At 43.9% G+C, this 26956-nt stretch overlaps 2 protein-coding genes across 5 annotated transcripts in view; one reads left to right on the top strand and one right to left on the bottom strand.

The window, feature by feature from the left end:
- LOC148013515 (pentatricopeptide repeat-containing protein At4g18975, chloroplastic-like) overlaps positions 1 to 26654 on the bottom strand; it is a 43241-nt gene extending 16587 nt beyond the window's left edge. For 2 of the 4 annotated variants that reach the window (XM_087667941.1, XM_087667940.1), the window contains exons 1-2: positions 26457 to 26654; positions 26043 to 26161 (exon numbers count right to left, since the gene is read on the bottom strand). In XM_087667941.1, coding sequence (XP_087524067.1) covers positions 26043 to 26161; positions 26457 to 26602 — 265 coding nt within the window. In that variant the 5' untranslated portion in view covers positions 26603 to 26654. Of the gene's footprint in view, positions 1 to 26042; positions 26162 to 26433 lie in introns of all 4 variants that reach the window. The other 2 variants (XM_087667942.1, XM_087667943.1) reach the window with 2 other exon arrangements.
- On the top strand, positions 7365 to 24648 carry LOC148013516 (uncharacterized). The gene is made up of 3 exons (XM_087668667.1): positions 7365 to 7490; positions 15719 to 16766; positions 24515 to 24648. The coding sequence occupies exons 1-3, from the start codon at positions 7365 to 7367 to the stop codon at positions 24646 to 24648; spliced, it is 1308 nt and encodes a 435-aa protein (XP_087524793.1).
- Positions 26655 to 26956: the final 302 nt, after the last annotated feature.

The following is a 26956-nucleotide window of genomic DNA, read 5'->3' as shown; positions in this document are numbered from 1 at the left end:
TTCCTAACCATTCAAAGGGGCCTCACATCTCTTTCACCAAGAAAAAACAAGCGGCGATGACGAAGAAATGAACCATTCTAGAATCCAATGGCAAGTGCAACAAGAATCTTGTCTACATTTGGGTGAACGAGGTTGACAATACTCTTGCCTTGGTGTGGCAGACAAAGGAATCCAAGATTCTTCGTGTTCAAAAGAGTTCTCAAGATGGAGCAGCTCTATGGTGAGAGACACACCTAAATTCACATGGCAATGAGCAAGTTAGGCTGAGATGCATTTGGTCATTCTTCAACACTTTGCTCCAATGAACTATAAATTATAGCAATAAAAGGAGTGGAAAACCTTTAGGCAAAAACAATAGGAGAACATGAACACCTTCTCTCTTCACCATATTCCACTTTGATTCCAACAATATACTTCGAATTTAGTTTTGAGTACCTTTCTATGTTTGATTCCTATGCTATGATTATGTCTCACTCTTCAACCTAGGCTCTGAACATCAAAAGTGATGTCAATGTCTGTTTGTGTCGGTTCTGAGTAAGCCCATTGTCAATCCTATGGCAACTGTGCTTGGACATCGATAACACATGGTTACCACAATTACCATTCCTCCACGTTCTAAGTTGAATGCATACGTGTTTGTACGGTCCACCTAAGGCAGTTCCAACTATAAGCTATACACGGCGGTGCCAATCTTGACAACCCCAAACGATACCACCCCCTGAGGCTGTCCCGTTGCCCCAAAATTCCAAAAGCATCGTTCGTGTTTCACTCCCCCGACTAGGAGCAAACTAAACCCTTTTGTCCTTCCGTCTATTACACCTTTAAATCTAACAAGTCGATTTTTAGCATCACTCAATCTAGTAGGTGTCCCACCAATAATCCCAACTTAAGTTGCACTCCTGATTTCAATGACACACTAACGTAGTATTTCCTTCCCAAAGTTCTCAAGATCTTTCAATGGATATCCAGATACTTTTATTTGGCAATTTAATGTGGCGTGCACAATCAATTATCCTAGTCAAGTTAATGAAGCTCACAAGGTTGTGGACTTCGAATCCTCGATGCAAAAGAAAGCTGCAACTTGGCCAGTTGCAGAAAACAGTTGGCCGTCATGGGATGAAGCCTTAAATGCCTTCCGTATCTGGTTTTAACAAGACCAAATGGATGCACAAAAACTTGAACGACTCCGCCACCTCAAGTAAGGTGATAGATCACTTCTGGCATGTACCACCAAGTTCACAATATTGAACAGTCCCATTGATCCAAATGCACAACCTAAGGATGAAATACTGAATACCCTATATGTCCAAGGTTTCAATAAACCTATTTGGAAAGCCTTTATCTATCTGGTACCAACATTAACTCGTTATATAAGAAAGCTCTTAGGTTGGATGTTATGAGGGCATATATTTTTGAAACCTCACTTAACATGTGGATTAATTTTTAACCACATGGTTAAGTAAATGTTGCACATGTGAGGTATAACTAGGATTAGAGTAAATTTACGAGCCCGAGACCCGAGGAAATCACGAAATGTCAAAGGCAAAAGTTACTATAAGTTCTGTCATATAGATACTTGGTGGTATATGGTGCTAGTTGTTGGGCTAGGTGTCATGAGGACATGTATCTTTAAAGCCTCACTTAACATGTGGATTAATTTTTAATCACATGGTTAAGTAAATGTTGCACATGTGAGGTGTAACTAGGGTTAGAGTAAATTTACGAGCCCGAGACCCAAGAAAATCAAGAGATATAAAGGCAAAAGTTATTATAAGTAATGCCGCACAAGTACTTTGTGGTATCTGGAGTCAATTGTTGGCCTAGGTTATTAACTTGGCCATAAGTGCCAATTGGTGACACTAGAGAAGTGGTTAAAGATGACGCAGAGACACTCGTGAATGAAAGATGCCTAGCCAATTTAATTATTGGCCAATCATATTATTTTTCTGGGTATTGAAATAATTATTAGATTAATTTTCAATATTTAAAAACTGAAAATTAATATTTAATTATGAATAATGCTGAAAAAAACCATTTAGAAAGCTTGCCACTTGTCAAAAATGCCCATGCAAGACTGAAAAACGTCTTTAGAGACTGGCAAAAGGCATTTTTTGTGTATTCAACTTGCAAGAGAGAGAGAGGAGATGTTGCTGGTCTGATTTGTAGCCATTGGAGGACCTTTTGAGGCAGTCAAGGGCTACAGAAGACCAATCAATAGCAGGTGATAGCATCTACAAGATGTTGAGACAGGGCAGCAGCAGTAAATGACTGATTTTTTTCAATTCTTTGCATCTTCAAGCTGTTGAGACAAGGCAACAACAGTACATGACAGATTTTCTTCAGTTCTTCGCAAAGAAACTCTGAATTTCTCTCTATGCAGCTTTCTCTCTCATCTCCTAGCCATTTCATAGCCTTGCTCTGAAGATCTCAGCATTTAGACCCTTGGAGACTGAGAAATTGCAAATTTCTCTGTTGTAAACCCTAATTCACACCAAAAATTAAGGTTTAGCAGCAACCTCCAGAAGCATGCCAAAAATTGAAAGCTCCAAAACTTGGATTTTTCAAGGCTGAAGGTGAATTTCAGCTAAATTCAGGTGGAGGACTAGCTAGTCAGCCATTGAATTCGCGGCATTTCCATCGTCTATGAAGTGGGTGAAGGCCAATTAAGTGGCCGAATCAAGAGCCAAAATAGATTGAAGACTTGCTAGTCACTTTGGACAGCAAGGGAAGTTTGGATTGTGAAGGGAATCGGGAGAATCCCATTATAAATCAACTTCTTCTTCAATTAAGTTAAATAAATACCGAAATGGGCGCCAGTTTTGGAATCAACAAGGTGTGCATTGTCCAAGATCAGTAGGTAAATTTGTATTTTCAGATTTACATTAATTGTTTGCTGCTGTAATTAAGTTGTAATCAAGGATTTACCACCCATCCATGGAAGAAAGGCTCGTTTCACTAGATCATTCATTTGGCCATAAGTGTCAGTTGGTGACACTAGAGAAGTGGTGTTTAATGGTACTTAACGCCAATCTGATAGTCAAAGATGGCGCAAAGATACTCAGAAATGGAAGTTGCCTAGCCAATTTAATTATTGGCCAATCTGATTATTTTTCAGGGCACCAAAATAATTATTAGATTAATTTTTAGTATTTAAAGACTGAAAATAATATTTAATTATGAATAATTCTAAAAAAACCATTTGGAAAGACTGCCACTTGTCAAAAATGCCCATGCAAGGCTGAAAACATCTTTAGAGGCTGGGGAGAGGCATGTTTAGTGTATTCAGCTTGCAAGAGAGAGGAAGGAGATGCTATGGGTCTAATTTGCAGCCATTGGAGAACCTTCTAAGACAGCCAAGGGTAGGAGAACACCAATCAATAGCAGGTGTCAGCATCTACAAGCTGTTGAGACAGGGCAGCAACAATAAATGATTGATTTTCTTCAATTCTTTGCATCTACAAGCTGTTGAGACAAGGCAGCAACGGTAAATGACAGATTTTCTTTAGTTCTTCAAGAAGAAAGTCTGAATTTTATTTCTCTTCAGCATTCTCTCTCATCTCCTAGTCTTTCTACAACCTTGTCTCCAAAGATTACAACATTGAGATCACCAAAGGTTGAGAAATTTCAGATTTCTCTACTATAAACCCTAATCTGCAACAGCAGAAATTAGGGTTTAGCAACAGCCTTAGGAAACGTGCTAGAAATTGGAAGCTCCAAGACTTGGATTCAACAGGGCTAAAGCTGTTTTTAGTCAAACTCAAGTGGAGGGACCAGCAAATCAATGAATTTGGGGCATTTTCCATCTCCATCAAAGCGGGTGAAGGCAAATTGATTGCCCGAATCAAGGAGCAAATTAGATTGAAGACTTGCCGGTCATTTTGGACAGCAGGGGGATTTGGAATATGGAAAGGGATTGCGAAAATCCCATTGTACATCAACTTCTTCTTCAATTAAGTTGAATAAATACCGAAAGGGGTGCTTGTTTTAGGGTCAACAAGGTATCCAATGTCCAAGATTATATGGCAAAGTGTGCATTTCAATTTTGCGAATTTGTTAATTGCTGTAAATAATGCTTAATCAGGTTATTTACCACCCTATCTGAGGAGAAAATGTCAAAAGATGGCGTACCAGCGAGCGGCGAGACAGTAGGGTTTACGGGCAGGAACACAAAGCGAACTCGGTAAACATGGAGAAGAGAAGAGAAGAGAGAAGAAACTCTGATGAATGGAATGATGAAGATCTGAATCATGGAGTGAATGTGATACAAGGGAACAAGGGTGCCGTAGCACAAGGAAGATGATGAAGACAGTAACAAACCACGAACCGTAATGTTCTCCTAAAGGGGTGTGAGGATAGTGGAGAGGCTAGGGAGAAGAGGCAACGGACTGAATGAATCAGTCGTAAGGAATGAATAAGAGAGTGGCCCATAAATAGGCACAGTCAGTCTAGGATGGCGCCCCTTTTTGGGGCTGCAAACCCTAAACGCAAAACGCAAAAACTAAAAAACGCAAACTGCGGATGAAGGGTGAAGGGTGAAGGGTTTCTCAACACCCCCTCTCAGGCCCAAAAAGGGGAACAAGAGAAGAGTGAGGTGGAGAAGCAATGCTACATTACTCATGTAGCAAGTGCCACTTGGACAGTGTCTCTCGTGGGAAAATTATTCACTTGCCCAAGCGCCCTAGTACAAAGATGATGAAATCATGCAATGCATTGAAGGAATATCGGACTTTGTGTGGAGTCGAGAACCATAAGGATATGGCCGTACTCAATCTCGGGAGATGGCTCCATGCTGACCAAGTGACCAAGGCAAGAAGATGTAGAGGACCCCTAAGATCCAAGATTTTCAACGGAAAGGGAACCTACAGTAAAGACCAGTAGATAGAGGGAACTGGAGAACCCGAAACACAACCTCAGAAGAAAAGCCACTAGCTCCGTGCATCCATGTTGGAAGAAATACGAAGGCCTTGTCACCAAGTCGCAACTGAACCTCTGAGGTTCCAATCTAGGTGGTACCTAAAGATCCTCGGTATCAGTAGAAGAGATGACTGGTCGAAGACAGCCACCCCAAGAAAGTAAAGGATGGGTGAATAACTTCATGTGGAGTAGGTTTCCCCTCTGAGGTGGGAGGTGGAGGGGCCCCCACTAAAGTCAAAGATGTAGATGTCCCCTCTGAGGGCAAAGAAATAACATCCCCCTCTAAAGTAGATAGGGAATCCAAAAACTCATAGATCACGGACTCTGAAATGTCTGATGACGAAGCAAGTACCGCCGAGCATGCCGAAGAAGGTATCTGGGGTGCCGAAGAGCTCCCAAAGGTAGCCTCTCGAACCTGAGTAGTCGAGGGTGGAGAAGGGTGGGGCTCAGAATGAGCAAGAGGTGGGCAACAATCGATGACTCTCAGTGGAGCAGACTAGGTAGCTGAAGAAGAGGAAGGAGTCGAGCAACCATTGTCGCTCGAAGGAGCGGACTCATGAGGAGACGGTATCAAACAATCATTGTCTCTCAATGGAGTGGACTACAAAACCGCGGGCCGTGGTAGCCACTGTACCCGAAAGATGCATCTTATTGCCTTGAGCATAGTACTCTGATAGCCGATGCAGAACAATCTCTATGGCCCAGAAAGGAGAGATGGCACAAGGAGTGCATGGTGGAAGACGCATGTACTCCGAAGAGATGGGGAGCAAAGGTCGAAGTCAACAAGCATTGGTGGTGTGTCCGGTGATGCCACAATAGGAGCACCCAATAGTCTGGTCATCTATTAGCAAAGAAGCCATGGATACCAGTGTGTGCCTTGCTGAAGAAGAAAGAGGTCAGCCACCATGAACCACGAACCGCAATGTCCGCCTCAAGGGGTGTGACAGCAGTGTGAGGCACGAACCACAATGTCCGCCTCAAGGAGTGGGAGGGCAGTGGAAGGGCTGGAAGTGAGCTGCCAGTGGGAGGAGGATGCAACTAGCAGTAGGAGGTTGAAATCTGCAAAAACGAGATTGTTTTATGAATGGAGAGTGAACAACTGTCGCTCTGCAATAAACAGCTGCAAACTGCGGATGGAAGGCTAGAAACAAGCGCTAAACTGTAGATGACAACAATGGACAGCTGAGACTGTGATGTCCTCCGCGAAAGGAGTGTGGACAGCAAGCTGAAAACACCTGAAACCTGCAAAAACGGGATTTTGATGTAGCAGAAGAAGAAGAGAAGTGGATGCCAAAGCCGCCACCGGTCTTTGCCTTCATTGGAGTGGAGGATCTTCGCTGCTAGGTGAGCAAATCCAGTCCAGCTCTGATACCATGTCAAAAGATGATGTACCAACGAGACAGTAGGGTTTGCAGGGAGGAACACGGAGTGAACCCGGCAAACATGGAGAAGAGAAGAGGAGAGAAAAGAAACTCTGATGAATGGAATGATGAAGATCTGAATCATGGATTGAATGTGATACAAGAGAATAAGGGTGCCGTAGCACAAGGAAGATGATGAAGACAGCAACGAACCACGAACCGCAATGTCCTCCCGAAGGGATGTGAGGGTAGTGGAGAGGCTAGGAAGGAGAGGTGATGGACTGATTGAATCAGCCGTAAGAAATAAATAAGAGAGTGGCCTATAAATAGGCACAGTCAGCCTAGGATGGCCCCCCTTTTTGGAGCTGCAAACCCTAAACGCAAAACACAGAAACGCAAAAACGCAAACTGCGGGTGAAGGGTGAAGGGTTTCTCAACAAGAAGGCTGGTTACATTAGAGCAGCAAGTCAGCCGGAAAACATCAACATGAAGACAGCAGTGGATCAACCTCTAATTCTAACATTGAAGTAGCGTCCAGTAGTACAATGTTTGCTTCCAAGGAGAAGAAAGAAAGAAAGAAGTAAAAGAGCAAGAGGAAAGACAAAGGAAAGAAAACAATAGACAACAACAAGAATGATATTAGCAAACCTCTAGTGCACACAGTGCAACAATCTCAGACATGTCCAAGCTGAATGCAACCTAAACCAAAGATGGTGCAACATTTATACCATGGCCCCACACAACACTAAGTACTGCGAAACTCCAGTACAATGGCAAGTTCCAGATCGTCGGTCCTAAAGGATAACAAGGGACCAAGCGATAAACTATGGCCAATGGACAAACCTTCAGACCATTCCAGTTCCTACACCGACTGCAGCGTATACCAATTAGGACTACCAACAACCTAACAATGGTCGCAGTGGTCAAGGTCAAGGTGGAAGAGACTAAGGGAATTTCCAGCCCTTTTCTAAACATTGCTTCTTTTGTACATAGGAAGAACATTGGCAAGCTAAATGCCCAAATGCCCAAGCATACGATGCTCAAAAGAGACAAGGACAAGGCCCGACGTATATACCAAGAGCCAATACAATGGAGATCAAGAAATTGTCTGAACCAAAAGTGCATGTGATCAATCAGTTCGGCAAGACCTACAAGGATGCCACACTGCGACCCCCAGGCACTTCGTGGGCAAAGCAGAAGAGAGTCTACCACCAGGTGGCAATATAGACCACATGGAGTGAGCGACAACCAAAGCCTCCACCCTATGCTTCAATCCAGAGGTTAAACCTCGAAATCGAACAAGCATCTCGAAGCAATAGCCAATCAATGAGTATATTCCACCCACTTAGGGAATGCAACACAATGGAAGGCCACAACCCCACCCAATAGGAAGCCAATGCCGTTCCAACTTGAGCATACATCCAATGTCTATGAAGTTCAAACCGTAGCCAAATTTTGCCTTAAAAACATCAAACCCACAACAGGAGAAAACCAAACGAATGGTACAAGAAGACCCACAACCTAGTGGAGTAAAATACCTGAGCTGTAGTCCTGGAAGTCAAAGAGAGAAGCCGCCAAAAGCTCACCTTCGCAAGCAAAAAAGTCCGATTCCCAAAGATAACCCCAAAAAAGGTCGAAAGAAGAATCCCAAGGATTATCCTGGACAGAGACAGAACAACATATCAGATGCTAATCCCGATAGTAGTGGAAGTCAAAAGACAAGTGTGAATCCCGTAGCACCGGAAGGGAGCAGGTCAAGCACTTCGGCTATTCCAGACTCATCCAAAGCATCAACTAGATGGGGTCCTATCAACATTACTATCCCACTAGGTGACTGACTCAACCTAGTCCTGGCTTTCAAAGATCATCTCCTAAAGATGATTCAACTTGAACGCCCAATACTACCAAAACCAGAAGTAGCGGCCATGACCTCCCAAGCCCAAACAAAAACAATGAGGACAATCCATCACCACCCGGTGCCAACAGGCCCCTATCCAACCCGATCATTCCGGTAATTTCCGTTCGGTGCAAAGACCAAATCATACAAAATGTCTTACTCAACAGCAGATCAAGGGTGAATATCATCACATTGGCCACTTGCCAACAACTAGGATTGATGGATTGGGAACCCGCCCCTTTCTTGGTACAGATGGCCAATCAACAGAGAGTATGACCTTTGGGTATCATTGGGTCATTATTAATAATAATTGCCACGGTGCAATTTCTAGTACCTCTAGTAGTTCTGAACATGAAGCATACTGGCGAAGATTACCAACTGCTATTGGGAAGACCTTGGCTACGCCAAGCAAGAGTTAGTCAAAACTAGGATAAGGATAAACTGACTATCTGGAGAAACCAACACAAAGTAACCATCTTTTTTACCAATGTTACCCCACCTGCCCCGCATTACCAACCAACTCTCGCTGAAACAATTAATATGGTCGAAGGATTAAGGGATGATGAAGAAAAGAAGTTCTTGAAGGCTAATGTTAAAATGCAACCTTGGTGTCTCATTAAGCTTCTCCAAATCAGTGAATAATACATGCAACCCCTGAGTCTGTAACCTCAAACCCTGAAAGAGCAGAAACATGACAACAATCGCAAATAGTTTCAAAATTCAAAACTCGGACTGCACCAAAGGCAACACCATCACTAACCAAATTGCCGATACTGGCATCAATGAAATCTTGAGTCAAGAGCACGATTTTGAAGCACAAATGCAAAAAGTTACAAGATGCAAAGAGGATGAGTTTGACACACTATAGCTTGGTCTGAAAACGAACCAAATCACCGCCAAATTGTAGCCAGATTTCTGACAACTCATTAGTTTGCTGACCGAGTTCAAGGATGTGTTTGCATGGGAGTATTCAAATATGAAGGGGCTAGATCCCCGGTTTTATCAGCACCGGATTCCTCTGAAACTGGATGTAATGCTACAAAATGAACCCTCATATGGCCAAATTGGTCAGAGGAGTTGGATCAACCCTATCAATCTATCTATCAAATACAATATTGCAGCCATATTGATGTCCACATGACTTTAATCCAATCAACCCATCTGAATATGAGTCACTTGAGTGTTCAAGTGAACGGTCCTTAAAGAATTTGAGCTTACCGGATGTAAGCCAATAGCTCCCGTTGCAGTTGTAGCAACCAATGCATTATAGAACTTGATATAAGCTGGTACTCGAGCAATATTGAAAGCAAGGTTGCATTGGTAAACGAACCTATGCTTAGCCAACTGAGCCTCTTGCTTTAGCCTTGGAGCAAAGTGTGCTTGCAAGGTGCTTTGGTTACCTTCTCTACCCCTCTTTCTTGATTGGCTTGCCAAGCCTTGTGAGTACCTGAGTAAAGATGTGCCTATTGGTGAAGACACACCAATCGCACCATTGGATGGTCTTATTGGCATATCGGAAGTGCTTGGAGCGTCTTTCTCATCATTCCATCTAGCTCGACTTGGGTTTCCACCTCCACTGATGTGATTCCTCTTTGTCTCTTCCCATTCTTCTTCAATTTGTTGTGAGATCAATGGCCTCTTAAGAGTCACTACACCTCGACAAATTTTTCTTGTAAACCACCGTATGCTAAGAAAATACCCTCCAGTACTCTCTTATAGCCATGTCCACCCTTTCTCATGGCCCATGTGAAGTATGCTCTCATCCAAGTGAAACTCACCCGTAATGTGTCTCCAAAAAACTAACAAACAACAATTTTGATTCTAGATATTCCATAGCAGTGGGCAAACAAGGTATCCTTCCAAACATCTCGGGTAAATTTTTGTGAGAAGCCTTGAAAATCCAATTCAAAGCCTTAAGGTAGAAAAAAATAAGATGAATGAGAGGGCAAGTGTCACGAGGACGTGAAAATTTGATGCTTTGCTTATGTTTAATGGACATTTGATTAAAGGATTTATCAAATGTGCAATTAAAAGATGCACATGTGTTGCACATGTGAGATGCAAGCTACTTTCTCACAGTTGAAGACCGAAGGACCCTGTGAAAAAGATGGGTGTCAAAGGCAAAAGTTGTAACAAGTTACACTTGTTAGATTCTAGGTGAATTTTTGTGTCAGTTTGCCCCTAGGATCATTAATTGGCCATTAAGTGTCAGTGGTGACACTAGGGACTAGGCATTAATTAATGGATTAATGCTTGTCCAAGGGTCAATTAATGCATGGGACCACTTTGGGTTGCAAATGGCCTAGCCAATAAATTTTTGGATGGGCAATGTCAATTTTTTGGGCATGGATTAAGGGCTGAATTAATTTTCAGAATTAATTAATTCTGAAAATTAATTAAATGGCTGGAAATTGCTGAAAATGGATTAAGAAAGCCGCCACTTGGCAAAACTTTCCCATGCAAATGGGAGAAAGACTAAATAGAGCTGAAGGGAGAGGGAAATCTTGTTTTTTCATTTTGGAACTGTTGGAAAGAGGTGTTGGACTGTTGTTGCCAGCTTTTGGGGGCCAATTCCCAACAATTGGAGACCATTTTGGTGATGGAGATTGCATATTCTTGACCTTGGGAAGCTGACAATTGCTGCTAATGCACTTTCTCCTAGAGATCACAATCTCTGATGCTCCTATTGTTGTTGGTGCATCCGTTTGGGGCTGGTACAGCAGGGCAGCAGCTGATTTTGATCAGTTCTTCACGACAAATCTCAAAATTTTCTCTCTCTACAACATTCTCTCATCTCCTTCAGCCTATGCTCAGCCATTCTCAGCAATTCTCAGCCATTCAGAGAAGATCTCAGCCATTTTTGGTGGGCTGATCCGTAATTTCTGCAATAAACCCTAATTCACAGCAAAAATTAGGGTTTAGCAACCACCTTGGGATCCGTTCCAGAGATTGAAGGCTCAAGGAACTGAAATCAGCAGCTGATAATTGAAGGTTATCAAGGGATTTCAGGAGCCAGCCCATCCCGAATTGATTTGGGGCAGCATTTGGCCAGCCAAGGGTCAAATTAGAGAAGAAGTCCTAGGTGAAACAAGGGGCAAATGACCTAAAAGACTTGCTGGACATTTATGACAGCAAGAGCAATTGGTTAGCACGAGGAGATTGAAGAATCTCAAGTTGTACTCCTTCCAATTGAATGAAAGCTAAAGAAATACCGCAAGGGGCGCCAATTTTGGGGCCAACAGGGTGTCTACTGTCCAAGAATGTTATAATAAAGTGTGTATTTCATTTTATGTGCATTTATTTATTGTTGTAATTAACTCTTAAATCAGGTTATCACCACCCATTCCAAGAAGGAAGGCTGGTTTCATGGTTCCATTGCCAGGATACATCAAATCTCTTGATTTGGTGGGCCCGAGGAACCCAATTGCAAGCCAAAGCTTTGTGCTAGTGCTAATATTTGTGCTCAGCTGAGAAATTACAGCAACATGTCTTCATACAGTGAGATGGAATCAAGCAGTGATGATGCCTCTCAGTATGGACATTCTCATGGGAATGAAGAAAATGCAATGCCTAATCTTAGACAAGGCTCTCATGATGGACAACAAGCTGAAAATGTTGCTGTTGGGCAAGATGCAGGGCCTTCAAGCCGTCATGAGATAGATGAACAGCAAAGTGAAGAGGAATTTGATGACCAATTCAAGAATCGGATGAGGACAGCAGCAAATCTCTTTGCTAAATTAGCAAAGGATCCTCAGTTCACCCGATTTTTGAATGCTCCGAAGAAGAACAGCAAGGGCAAGAATAAGAAGTCAACTTCTACACCTTCAGGACAACAAGGTGCACTGAAGGTAGTGCCAAATCCTTCACTTGAAGCTCCTAAAGAGGCCAATGAAGCTAACAGTTGGTACCTATGGGGCAAGGAATGCAAATGCAAGGCCATTATGGAAGTACCGATCCAATGGATTTTGGACAGCCGGGCATGCATGCTATGATGGGGCAGCCAGAATACTTTGGTGGTAGTACGATTTTTCATGCAATGGTTGGCCAAGGGCCACATACGGGAATGCATGGCACAAATCCCTATGGTATGCAGCAACCAATGCATGGTGTGCAAGGCCCATTGTATTCGGATATGGCTGGAAATGTGCAAAACCCTATGTATGATAGCATTGGCTTGATGCTTGGGGTACAAAGTGGAATGTTTGGCAATGCATCTGCACCCCCGAATGCTTATGGGACTCAAGGAATGACTGTTGGTAATCCAAATGCTTCATTTGGGCTTGGTCATGATGTAAATACAGCAAATGCACCCTTTTTGCAGCAGCCAATGTATGACAACTTGACTCCCAAAGGGAAAGCAAAAGACTATGATGAGGGTGGAAAAGCAGTGAAGTTTGAGTCCTTCAATGGTGCACAAGATAGGCTGAAAGCTTTGACCTTCATTCAACAGTTTGATGCAGCCTATTTAGGGGAAAACTTCACCGAATCCTCTAAGATTCGAAAGGCAGCCACTTTCTTGAAGGGGAATGCATTGCAGTGGTGGTCCACGCTCTTGATGCAAGGTAGAGCACCATCAACATGGGTACAATTCAAGCAAATGTTTGCATCGAATTGGTTGACTAGTACCTTTGAGGTGGACATCATGACAGCTTGGAACAAGCTTGATGCTAAGGAATGCAAGAATTTAGAGCAATACAATAAGAAGTTTTGGGATGCATTGCTGCCCGTCACTTATTATCGTGCCGTACCCCTTCATGAGTAGGTGGAAAAATATGTATGTAGGTTTGTCAGAAGTGGAGCAGCGGTGGAAGCATAAACATGTGCTGAAATAAACTGCTGAAACACAAGACAAAAAGAGAAAAGAAAAGAACACGATACAGATGAGAACTCAGATGTATGCACGGGAAATGGAATCCATATATCTGAACACGAGATAGTCGCATACAATAGTGAGTCACTGGCTGCGTGGGCACTGGCACTGGCTCCTCTCTCCACAGAGTCTGCAGATGGTGAAGATGAAGTGACTGACTGAGGAGGAGCCACTGAGTATAAATAGGCTGAAAAAGTGGGGAGCAATAATGCTGGTCGGACAGCATTTAATGCTAGCCGACTGGTGCATAAAATGCTCCATTGGCATAAAATGCCACACCAGAAAAATACCTAAAATACCTAATAAAAATGCCCAGCCCAGATCAAGCTCAGACTCACACATGAGCTGACAAATACTCTGCTAACACCCTCTCTCAGATCATGAGTGATCTGATACAATACAATAGTACAATGAAAAGGGATCAGAAACTATACAACATAGAACCACCAAGTAAAACCATGGATACCCAAGCAGTGGGTGATCAAGCCACCACCAGGGTGCCTCGGAGAGAACGTGATGTCGATGTCGATCGTACCAAACACTTGAAAATAGAGAAGATCATAGCATGTCTCTGTGTCCATCACTAATGTCTCGCAGTAGCATACAAGACCATCCTGTCAAAAATGCCTCTGAACATAGGTGACCATGGATTCCCCGCCTTTGGCCAAACCGCCAAAGTGTCCCCTCATGTGAGCTCCAGACAAAAGCCTCCCGCTCTCTGTCAAATGACCAGCTCATCATGAACCTGGATGTCAATCCCAGCTCCAGGATTTGATTCCGCCAGACTGAAGTCGATGCGTCAGGGACGTCCCTCTCTGGAACCTGTGCACCTGTATAAAAGTATAGATGAGGCGCAGCTGCCCCATCTGAACACCCGCTCACACTCCCTCTCTGGCACAGGAGAGTCGTGAGGGATGACCTCATCACCACCACTAGAAAGCAACCGAGGAAGGGGCCACCAAGCCCTTCCCGCGATCCAAAGAAGAGGATCCCTTCCACACCTTGGACTTCACCTTGGTCGGAGGATCGGAGTCGGAGTCTGATGAAGGAGAGGACTCATCGGTAGAGTCAACATCCCGCTTCGTCTTTTGCTCCTTCTTCCTGGAAGCCGCTAACTTCTTGCAATCCTTCCGCAAATGTCCCTTCTTGCCACATTGGTAACACTGGGCCTTCAACTTCGCCTTCCCGTTACCCCTCTCTGAAGCTACATAAGCCTCACCTCCATAATGTGCTGGAAGCCGCCCCTGTAATCTCAAGGATGTCTCATGGTTGTCCTCATCAAAATCTTCAGGAAGAAGAAAAGGACGGAGAGATCGAGCAATAGCTCCACAGACGATGTACCATAGCCGCTTCTGCACAAACCAAGCTTTCATGACAGCACTCCATGTGAGATAATCAGGTCCATGTAACTTATCATCAGTGGAAGTGCACGGAGGAGCCATATGGAGAGGATAAGAAGAGAAGTAGAGAAGAGATGTAATTTAGAGAGAGGAAACACAGCCAAAACACAAGCACAGACTGCAGAAAATGAGAGTTCACATGCAATATAACCCAAAATCTGATCAATAGAAGACAAAATCTGCTGCATAAAGTTAAAAAATCAGTCAAAAACTGCCAAAAACAGCAAAAACGGCCTGAAGTAATAGTCACCCAGTCACGAGAGACGCTGAATCAGCAAAACGCAGGCTGTAAACTGGAAAAAAACAGGTAGAAAACTGTCACCAGCAGCTGCAGATGAAAAACGCAGGCAGCAGAGGGTGCGTAGGCAGCAGAGGGTGCGGAGGCAGCAGGCAATGGCAAAACTGCAAAAAACGCAGGCTGAAAACAGCCCCAAAACAGGTCGCCTGGCTGCGACAGCAGTCGTCTGATCAGCAGGGGTACAAAACAATCCTGAAATCAGCAAGAAAACACAACAGAAACACAAATCCTGAAAACTGATACCATGTCAGAAGTGGAGCAGCGGTGGAAGCATAAACATGTGCTGAAATAAACTGCTGAAACACAAGACAAAAAGAGAAAAGAAAAGAACACGATACAGATGAGAACTCAGATGTATGCACGGGAAATGGAATCCATATATCTGAACACGAGACAGTCGCATACAATAGTGAGTCACTGGCTGCGTGGGCACTGGCACTGGCTCCTCTCTCCACAGAGTCTGCAGATGGTGAAGATGAAGTGACTGACTGAGGAGGAGCCACTAAGTATAAATAGGCTGAAAAAGTGGGGAGCAATAATGCTGGTCGGACAGCATTTAATGCTAGCCGACTGGTGCATAAAATGCTCCATTGGCATAAAATGCCACACCAGAAAAATACCTAAAATACCTAATAAAAATGCCCAGCCCAGATCAAGCTCAGACTCACACATGAGCTGACAAATACTCTGCTAACAAGGTTGCCCAAAGGAATCAAGGATTTTTGCATAAAATCCACTGTGTCTAGCATGTCTCAGCTCATAGAGACTGCTGCTACAACCGATGCTTTGCTGCGTGGAAAGGATTCGGGCTTCCAAGAGAGCAAGGAGAAGCCGAATAAAAAGTTGTTTAAGGCTGAGAAAAGGGGCATATCTGAAAACCATCCTGAAAAGAGGCCAAAACAGTAAAGAAAGGGCTCGAAAACATTGGCACAACGTAGGAAATTGATGGCTACAAATAAATGCTTTATTTGTGAGCAGAAGGGTCATATTGCAAAGAATTGTCCCAATAGGCAGCAAGCTGCAAAATCAGAAAATCAGGGAGATCCTAAGGGTAAAAGGCCCAAAACATCAGTGGGATTGGTGCCCAATGTTATTAGTGATCAGCCCAATGATGATGCTACTGAGTTGTGCAGAGCATGGAGCAAAATTAGGGATCAGCATGCATTGATTTTCTTTGATAATGATGCACGAGCCAACTTCATCTCTACTGACATGGCAGCCCATCTAGGCATCAAAGATGATGAGATGGGAGCCATGGGGGAAGTTGGAATGGCATGTAAGGGTCATGCAGCACCTGTCACACCACTCATTGGAAAGCTTCGGTTGCACATACAGGGATATGTGGATAGCGAAGAGTTTTACATTGCTCCACTTGAGGGTTGTGATGTGTTGCTTGGTATGCCATGGTGCCACCGTATGCATGTAGTGATTGATTCATATGCAAAAGAGATCACTATTCAACACAAGGGAAAGACACTCACACTTGATGTAAAGTTGAAAGGGGAATATGTCCCTGTTGTATCTGCAGCTGCTATTTCTAAAGTAATGAAAAATCATCTTTCAGCGTATTTAGTTTTTGCTAAGGATAAGAATGATAGTGAGAATGTTGGGAATATGTCTAAACTAGAGAATGATCGCATGTCATTTCTGAAAATGTATGTTGATTGCTTCTCTCAGTCACTTCCAAGGCAGCTACCACCTGAAAGACCCGAAGATCATGGCATAGACCTTATCCCTGGAAGTAGCCCTTCTAATAAGCCACCCTATAGAGTCAGTGCAGCCCAACAGGAGGAGATTAGGAGTCAGGTAAATGAGCTGTTAGAAAAAGGGCTGCTTCAGCCCAGCTCATCTCCTTTCTGTTCTCCAGTGCTTTTGGTGCAGAAAAAGGATGGTTCATGGCGTATGTGCATTGACTATCGTGCTCTGAACAAGATCACGATAAAGAACCGCTTTCCGATCCCTCGGATCAATGATGTTATGGATAGATTGCAGGGGGCAGCAATATTCAACCGTATAGATTTGAAAAGTGGGTATCATCAGATACGCATTAGACCGAAGGATGTGTCTAAGACAGCTTTTAGGACATCTTTTGGGTTATATGAATTTCTTGTCGTGCCTTTTGGACTTACGAATGCTCTTGCCACTTTTAATCGAATGATGGATCGCATCTTTCAGCCACATAGAGCATTTGTGGGTACTTTCTTTGATGACATGATTGTCTATTCAAAGAATGAGACAGAGCATAGAAAGCACTTGGACATTGTTTTCAATGAGCTACGAAAGCATAGGTTGGTTATTAATAACAAGAAGAGTGAATTCTTTTTGCATGAAATCCACTTCTTGGGACATATTGTATCAGCTGATGGTATTCGTATGGACCTTGCTAAGGTTGAAGCAATACATTCATGGCCAGCTTTGAAGAATGTTCATGAGATCCGCAGCTTCTTGGGTTTATGTTCTTACTATAGAAAGTATGCACGCGGGTTTGCTGAAATTGCATCTCCATTGCATGCTTTGCAAAAGAAAGATGTGCCATTTAGATGGACAGCAGTGGAAATTTCAGCATTTGAAAAGTTGAAGAAAAAGATGACTTCAGATCTTGTACTTGTGTTGCCTGATCTAAGGAAGTCATTTGTGGTTCAATGTAATGCATGTGGTAACAGCATTGGGCCTGTCCTTATGCAAGATGGCCGAGTTGTGGCTTATGAGAGCCGAATTCTCCACGGTGCAGAGAGAAATTTACAAGTTTATGAGAAAGAGCCCTTGGCTGTAATTCATGCACTGTCTACATGGAAACATTATTTGTTGGGGATTGATTTTACAGTGCAGACAGACCATCAGACTTTGAGATACTTTCTGACGCAAACAAAGTTGTCAGAGAAGCATATGAGATGGGCAAATTTTCTCTCTATGTTTCATTTTCAAATTGTACACATTGATGGTAAAAAGAATGTTGTGGCTGATGCACTGTCACGTAAGCCACAAATTTCAGCTGTCACTATGGTTTATCACACTGAGTTGGATGCCATGAAAGAGCAATATGCTGCTGATTCGGACTTTGCTAATGTTTATGATCAGCTTTGCAATGGCCAAAGGCATCAGCATTTCATGCTAAGAGATGGATTTTTGTTGATGTATGGACGATTGTGTGTCACAAAGCAATTGAGGCCTAGAGTGATCATTGAAAGTCATGCCCCTCCGTATGCAAGACACAGAGGTATTGATGCCACAGTCAAGGCAGTGGAGCATTTCTTTTATTGGCCAGCTTTGAGGCATGATGTAGAGCAATATGTTAGGGCATGCATCATATGTCAGAAGGTAAAGCATGATAGGCAAAAGATACCGGGCTTGTTGCAACCCTTGCCTATTCCAGATAGGCCTTGGTAGAGCATTGCTATGGACATTATCTTTGAGCTTCTTAGGACACCTACAAGGAATGATGGGATATGGACTATTATTTGCAGGTTTAGCAAACAAGCCCATTTCATTCCGATGAGAAAGAAGATAAAGACTGATCATATGGCACGATTATTTATGCAACACATTTTCAAGTATCATGGTATGCCTGAGTCGATCATCAGTGATCGAGACCCTCGGATGACCAGTCTATTCTAGAAGGGGTTGTTTGAGAATATGGGTACCGCGCTGAAATTCTCATCATCCTTCCATCCGCAGACAAATGGTCAATCTGATTCTAGGTGAATTTTTATGTCAGTTTGCCCCTAGGATCATTAATTGGCCATTAAGTGTCAGTGGTGACACTAGGAACTAAGCATTAATTAATGGATTAATGCTTGTCCAAGGGTCAATTAATGCATGGGACCACTTTGGGTTGCAAATGGCCTAGCCAATAAATTTTTGGATGGGCAAGGTCAATTTTCTGGGCATGGATTAAGGGCTGAATTAATTTTCAGAATTAATTAATTCTGAAAATTAATTAAATGGCTAGAAATTGCTGAAAATGGATTGAGAAAGCTACCATTTGGCAAAACTTTCCCATGCAAGTGGGAGAAAGGCTAAATAGGGCTGAAGGGAGAGGGAAATCTCGTTTTTTCATTTTGGAGCTATTGGAAAGAGGTGTTGGACTGTTGCTGCTAGCTTTTGGGGGCCAATTCCCATCAATTGGAGACCATTTTGGTGATGGAGATTGCATATTCTTGACCTTGGAAAGCTGACAATTGCTGCTGATGTGCTTTCTCCTGAAGATCACAATCTCTGATGCTCCTATTGTTGTTGGTGCATCCGTTTGGGGCTGGTACAATAGGGCAGCAGCTGATTTTGATCAGTTCTTCGCGACAAATCTCAAAATTTTCTCTCTCTACAGCAAGGACTGAAATCAGCAGCTGATAATTGAAGGTTATCAAGGGATTTCAGGAGCCAGCCCATCCTGAATTTATTCGGGGCAGCATTTGGCCAGCCAAGGGTCAAATTGGAGAAGAAGTCCTGGGTGAAACAAGGGGCAAATGACCTAAAAGACTTATTGGACATTTATGACAGCAAGAGCAATTGGTTAGCAGGAGGAGATTGAAGAATCTCAAGCTGTACTCCCTCCAATTGAATGAAAGCTAAAGAAATACCGCAATGGGCGCCAATTTTGGGGCCAACAGGGTGTCTACTGTCCAAGAATGTTATGGTAAAGTGTGTATTTCATTTTATGTGCATTTATTTATTGTTGTAATTAACTCTTAAATCAGGTTATCACCACCCATTCCAAGAAGGAAGGCTGGATTCAGCAAGAGATGGAACTTAGAAGAGAAAGAGATAGAAGAGCAGAAAGAGATGGAGGAGGAGGAGAAAGAATCAAAAGAGGAGTAGAAAGAGATGGAGGAATAGAAAGCAATGGAGTAGGAGAAGGAGAAAGCAATGGAGCAGAAGGCTGCAGGCAAAACAGGTTGGAGAGGTGGGGAGACGAAACAAATCAAGGCAAAGCAACAAAAGAATGAAGTGCTTTTTGACAATAACCACAGCTTCAAATTGGCTATTCGTGCTAAATTAAAGGTTGATAATGAGATTAATTAAGCAAGTTAATTCAAAGGGCAATCATTCATTCAATCATAAAGTTGAGAGTAGAAAGCCAAGACCAACCTTTCATAGTTGAAGGGCAACTAAAGCCTCGTGTCTTCAAACTGCAAAAGGCCCTGAGCAGAGGTTGCAATGGTCCATCTTCCAAAACCCATGTTTTCTTATCTTTGTTGAGATGCCTCAAGATGTCAGCTGCTCTAGCTACTACCTCTATTACATGCAGGGTTAAGAAGGCTTGACTCAAAGGTGCATTGGCAATTAATCCAAGGCATGTTGCAACTTGCCCCATAAGGAAGTATGGTGACTTCCATTTCACAAAGGTGTACGAGGCTAAACCTCTAGAGCAAAGCATCTACGGCCACCAAGGATTCCAAGAGCATTGACAGTGACCAAGAATTTTGTCCTAGTCTATTCTATATATTATAGAAAATTATAGATGTATTCCATATATCTATACCAAAATCAAATCAAAATTATATATTATTAGCTTGAGGATGTTGAAACCAGCCAAAAGGCTCACGAGCCTATGTGGCACAGGGAGGATAGGTTTATCATCATTCAATATATTATTTAGAGCTTTGGCTTTGGGATGCCCAAACCAACCAAAAGGCTCCCCAACCTATGTGGCACAAGGAGGTTAGGTTCGTTATCTAACAAAAACAATGAGGTCTCTCTTGAAGGGTGAGTGTAGATTGGAGTTGGCAACATAATTGTCTGGGCTACTTTGAGGCGAACATGGAAGGGCCAGGCCTGAGACTTCCAATACATAAACTTAGCCACCATTTTCTGAGAAATCCATTGCAGAAGCTGCTTTGGGGGAACATCAATACCCAAAGGGTACCCAAGATGCCTGACAATGGAGCCACGAGGAACAACCAAACCCTGCTAGTCCAAGGACTGCAAATCCGACTCCGTGCAGCTGAGAATGGCTGATTTGAGCGCATTGATACGAAGGCCGGACGCCTGACCAAAGAGACCCCAAACATCCAATGCTTTTCGAAGGTTATCCTTGTCCACACACAAAATCATAAAGCTATCATCCGCCAGGGATTGGCTAATGAAGTGCTGTCCTATAGGAAGCGACAGTCCGGCCAACTGAGAAGAGGCTGCCATATGAGATAACATCGAAAGAATTGGATGTGTCGCAAGGGCAAAGAATAGAGGGCTCAAAGGGCACCCCTATCTGACAGAGCGCGCAAGGACAAATGGCTCAATAACACCTCCGTTCAGCATGACTCGCGAAGACGCCGCAGCGCTAATGGTATAGATTAGACGAGACATCCGAGCACCAAAGCCCATAGCAGATATAAGTTCAGCAACGAAAGACCAGTCCAGATAGTCAAAAGCCTTTTCCAGGTCTAGTTGAATAAGTACTACCTCCTGATTAGAATGCCTTGCATAATCAATTGCCAGTTGAGCATTCAATACATTGTGCAGAATATTTCGGCCCTTAATGAAACCATATTGGAGAGGGTGCACAATGGTAGGGAGATGCTTATGGAGCCGATTCGCCATTACTTTGGAAAAGATTTTGTACATTGAAACCATCAAAGAAATTGGGCGCCACTGTGTCAACTTAGATGGCGAAGGAACTTTTGGAAGCAGTTTAATAAGTCCTTATTTCCATGAGGAAGGCATGATCCCCGTTTTCCACACCTGCTGAAACAAAGCCTGCAATGGTTTCGCCAGTTGGGTAGCAAAAGCTTCAAAGAACTCATTGGTGAGACCATCCCAACCTGGACTTTTATCCTTGGGCAAGTGTAACAAGACGTCCATAACCTCTGCCTCACAAATATCTGACTCCATAGTAGCTTGCATGTCCTACAGAAGCTGATTGCGGACCAGGTCATAAAAAACCGAACGGGCCTGAGTAATTTGGGCTGAAGGTGGAGAAGTGGAACCGAGAAGGTCGCGGAAATAATTCCTGCACATATGCACAATAGTCTGTGGATCCAAGATAAGGTGGCCTTCTGCATCCTCGAGTCTGGTCATATTCTCTCAAGCAGGAGAGGCGTGGAGAGCTCGAAAGAACTTATGGGTCTAACATGCACTATCTTGCAAAGTCTCCGTCAGATGTTGCAATTTGGCCTGCTGATATGATTTCAACTGGAACTCTTTAATAAGATCAGCCACCCGCATGGCCAGTGCGAGCAGAAATGCATCATCCGGAGTGTCCACCAGCACAGAACGAACCAAAACCAGCAGGTCCTCCATTGCCTGGCGACGCCGCCGACAAAGAGAGGCATGATAGATCCCATACTGCCGAGCAACCCGCTGCACATTAGAGAGCAATCTTTCAAATGACACAGTGCCCTGAGAGGAGAAGTCCAAGAAGAATCTGTCAATCAATTGCTGCATATAGCCCTGAAAGATTGCATGCTTCAAGTAAGACGAGTTGAAACGCAAAGGGAGTCTCTCCAGAAATTGCTTGAAAGGTGCAATGGGTTGTGCAAGCAGCTCGAGCTGCACAGGGAAAAGGTCCGACAAGGCATATTGCTGCAACACTTTTATTTCGAGCATCTCGGGAAGAAAATCATCATTCTGCATGATATATATACGGTCCAACCACGACCATGTTGTTGCATACTGGGCAGAATGGAAAGTAAACCCTGTAGAAGACGGGTGTAGCCATGACCAGAGATCTTGCTTAAGAACAGCAAGAGCCAACTCATGCCACATACGACTTTCCGGCGCATCCATTACCGAATGCTCCGATGTGGACTGGGAAGAATCAACACACATATTGAAATCCCCCATGAAGAAGCCCCGTCTGCCAAGTGACAAGGAGGTCTGCAAAGTCTGCCAAAGCTCTCGACGAGATAACAAATCATTCGGAGCATAGAGGCCAAGTAACCATAAGATTTCCCCTTCGAATAAAATTTCAATCACCAAAAAGCGGCCATGAACATCATTTTTAATAAGAACAGGCTGATATTTTTCATGTACAATCATGAGCACATCTGAATAATGCATGGCCTGTGTTCCTATATAAAACAAACGAAAGCCATGGCAATCCACAACTTTTCCGGCTTCACCGTGACTCTTGTGCTCAACAGCGCACACGACATCCCACTGATTCTCATACAATACAGTCCACATGGCATGTTGCTTGTGTCGAGAACAAATTCCTCGCACATTCCACGTGGCTATTTTCATGTGTATTCAAAACAAAATCAGGTACAAGGCACAGCTTGCCTCGATTTGACTTTGTCGGCGAGAATGTCCAGGACTCCCTCGTCCAAGAAATCCGCCAACACAGCAAAAGAGTTCTGAGGACCAGATTTGGAAGTAGACGGCATATCTGCTGGCTTGGGGTTGGAACGGGAATAACGACGGTCCCACGGGGTAATGACGTTGCCTCTGGTATCAAAAGCCAGCTTAGCAGGTGGACCCTTTGGACGATCCGAATACATTTTCCTGGCGGGCTGAGGACGGGTTACAGAGGAAACCATAGCAGGAGCAGAGCGCTCGAAAGACAACATTTCCTGCGCATATATGTACGCATGGAATCTTGTGAGGTAGTAGGCACAGTATTCTCCATGCCAGCAACAACCCTATTGCCTTTTTTTGCACATACTTCAACCAAATCAATGGCACGAGAATCCAGACCCGAAACCTGTTGTTTACCTTTGGCCAGAACTTGGGGCGGGTGGATAGTATCCAGCGACGAAGCATCACACACCATATCTTCCATGGGCGGCGCAACATGGCCAACATCTGAAGTGTGTTGCTGTTCTGGGCATTCGGCCATAAAATGCCCCAACTATCCACAGGAAAAGCAATGTCCTGCAAAATTGCCCCATTTCAAACGAAAGTGTAACGGATGCATGCCAGAGCAATTGAGGCGTAACCAAGCAGGCCTTTTTCTTGCAGTGTCCCATAACATACACAAGCGGTTGCGATTCACAGCCCTGAGACTAGGAGGGACCAGAACAGTGCCCACAGCGGCCATAGCATCCTTCAATAGTGGCCAATAAACAGCCGGACAATTTTCCACTTCTACCCACACAGGGCATTCACGTTGCAGCAGACGCTGAAAATCTGCCATTGGGCACCATGGAACCACATGAACCAACCGGCGATCAAAAAACAAAGGCAGTTTAGACAGGAGAGCAGCACGGTGCGTCTCAGATTTCAACAAGACCTCAAAAAAACCTCGGGACCCAACAAAAATCTCTTCAACACATTCCCCTTGTAGCAGACTGTGCAGCCACTGGCGAATACGGGAAAGCAGCGGGATTCGACCAGTGAAGAAGAGTATCACAGCGCGATCATAAAACACCGAAAAGGAGCGTAGGACAGTTTCCACGGTGGCTTCCAGAACATCGTTAGGTGCAGAGTCAAAAAAGACTTCCTAATTATGTTGAATATAATCGCCAAGCAAAGTGTTGGCAAATTCCAGCAAATGCTCCCAGTCAACATCCTGAGAGTCCACAGAATCCGAAGCAACCTGAGCATAGGAACGATCCTGATGAACACCTATCTCTTCCGAAGTATGCTTGGTACGTTTACCCACAGGCTGGATGTCAGGACCAGGGGGCATCTCTTCGGTGCACGGAACCATATCCTCAGGTTCCTCAGCATTAGAATCCGGGCCAAGTGCTGCCACCGTTTGGTCTATGAAATCCAGATCCAAACCAGCCATCGTGTATCACGATCTGATCTCGAAGGAGGACTGACCCTCTCTCTCTCCCTCTCTCTCTCTCTCCCTCTTTTCTGTACAGAGGCGCTGTCCAGGGGTGTACTCTGCAGGGACAGCTAATGAAAGCGGAGCTTTACCTGTCAGCCTCAATCGCGGCCTGTCCCAAGAACCCTTATGGCAAGGCACAACCCTAACAGTCCAGGGGCAGAAGGGCGAAACAAAGGCCTGGCAGTCTCAACGGTAGAGCGGGACAGGCTGGGGCGCAGGGCAGGGATCCGTCGTCAGCAAAACCCTAACTGACAGAGCGAAGGGGCGAGAAGCAGGCGCAGAGGTCGCAGCTCAGGCGGGTGAGGGGCGCAAGCGATGGGCCGTCTGAACGCAAGGCAGGGGACTCAGCGGCCGTGGACAGGGCGTCAAGGGCAAGCGACGGGCCTGCGAGCGACCAAAATCACCTCTCTCTCTCTCTCGATGCATTCTCTCTCTCTCTCTCTCTCTCTCTCTCTCTCTCTCTCTCTCTCTCTCTCCAAAAAAGATTAATGAATGCGTTGGAAATGGAGTTTGGACTAATTGTTACTAAAGATTCCATAGTGTCGTTGCAAATCATTGATTGGCTAATAATACCTAACATGGTTTATTTCAAAGTTTATGTCCTAGCAATGATCATGTTGAGGAGAGAGTGATTGTGAGAACGACAACAGGGCGGAGTGGCAGCAACATGTAAAAGAGTTTCGGTGATATGCCACAAGAAAGTTGGTGGGGCATTGCAATGAGGTTAATGGGAGTCAATGTTGTAGCTAGCAAGGGAGGATTGATATTGAAATTGCTGAGGTTGCAAGCATGCATGATACATGGCAATTTGGGGCCAACAAGTGGCCCAAGGTAGGGATGCTGGCCAATATGGGGTGTAAGTGGATGGGTAAATGTTGGATACTTCAATGTTGATGTGATAGTGATGGAAGGTTGATGGTAAGTGTTGATAACAATTGTTTGTAGCAATAATGTGTTGATGCTAGAGGCTAAGAAAAAGTTGGTAAAGGCAAAAGACTAGCAAAGGATTGATAGAATCAAAATTGACCACCATGAATAATGTGGCTCATCCTCCTCTCTTTAAAATAGTAGAATATATATGGATATGAACACACACACGCGCACATACACACACACATATGTATGTATGTATGTATGTATGTATGTATGTATGTGGATATATGGAGAGAGAGAGATATGGACAATGTCTACATGGAGAAGCTAATCTAATCCTCAGCATTAAGCCTTGAATGTCATAGAAGGATGTAAAGGAGCTTTGGGTTCAATACAAGTCAGATGGAGGTCTAAGCTAAGCTAGCTGAAGGGTTAGGGGCTTTGCCGGTTGAGTTAGTGCACATCAAGTAAGATGAAAAATGTTACGAGATAGAGAGGAGAAATATAGACTTGGTATCTGCTTTGAAGGACTTAATGTCTTAACGTTTTAGTATTACCAACATCTTTGAAATACCCTTCATAGTTCGATTCTTAACATGTGTGATTCTCACAGACACAAATAGACATTTTCAGAACATATAAGATCTTAAAAATATAATGATGGTATTCGGTCATTCTCATATAAGGAATATTAAAAACCGTACAAACAGCACTAGCCTTGGAGCAAAAAGGGACTGTCAAGAGCTCCCGAGCAAGGTTTGGATATAAATAAAGCTTCCGCTTTTGCACTGTGCATTGGTAGAACGGAGTCCGAGCATGCAATGCCTCCTCGCAGGCTACCAGACAAATCGAACATCATTGAGGAGTCAGCCGGTAACAAAACAAGGTAATAGATAAAGAGCAAATGATCATGCACACGCTCATCCTTCCAACCGTAGATAAAGAGACAAGTGATTATGAAGCTTGTCCTTCAAACAGTCGCATAGCTGAAGAACGACAAATAGAGTACAAACTATTGTGAAGGATGATAGAAATCAGATAAAGTGCTATGCACAGCCTTGTTCTCAAACTGTCTCGTAGATGAAGAACGATAAAGGGAAGACAAAACCTTTGCACGCATGAAGAATGTACCGGCAGATTTGAGAGAAGAGCCTACGCGAGTCCGGTGACGACGGTTGAGGTAACAGGTTCTTGTGGACGGGACGACCACGGCAGACGGATCGGTCGTAAGAAGCCATGGCGGCCCTGAGCAGCGTGGACGAAGAGGCACGAGCCATCCCAAAACCTTGCTAGCTTAAACCCTGAAATCACATTATACTACGAACCGTCTAAAACTGATCGAAGCTAACTTCAAAGTATGAAAGTCACCTTAATTTTACCCAGCGAGACTTCGCTTCAACTAACTTCAAAAGTATGAAAGCCACCTTAATTAATTAGTTGTTACCAATGCTACCAAGTTACAAGGAGAAGAGCTATTAGCTCGGCAAGAGGTCATAGAATGCCCCAGGTTGGTGGATGTTAAGAACTACCAACATCAAGATGAAGTCTAATTTACCTTCAATTTATGAGTCACCTAGGCTACTAGGCACTGAGGCGAATGAATGGTTATAGTGATTGAAACCCAAGTAGAC

Source organism: Lygodium microphyllum, chromosome 26, assembly GCF_053477565.2.
Source record: "Lygodium microphyllum isolate KBCC chromosome 26, Lygodium_microphyllum_v1.1.10, whole genome shotgun sequence".
NCBI lineage: Eukaryota > Viridiplantae > Streptophyta > Polypodiopsida > Schizaeales > Lygodiaceae > Lygodium > Lygodium microphyllum.
Note: the sequence above shows the minus strand (reverse complement) of the source record. Positions and strands in the feature narration are given on the sequence as shown.

What these genes read in the sequence shown, in the direction of transcription:
- LOC148013516 (XM_087668667.1), top strand. Translation starts at nt 7,365, where the DNA reads ATGGAGATCAAGAAATTGTCTGAACCAAAAGTGCATGTGATCAATCAG. An exon ending in AGAAGAGAGTCTACCACCAG is followed by an intron (nt 7,491 to 15,718) that starts GTGGCAATATAG and finishes ATTTGTGAGCAG; the next exon opens with AAGGGTCATATTGCAAAGAA. An exon ending in CAACCGTATAGATTTGAAAA is followed by an intron (nt 16,767 to 24,514) that starts GTGGGTATCATC and finishes TGTACTCTGCAG; the next exon opens with GGACAGCTAATGAAAGCGGA.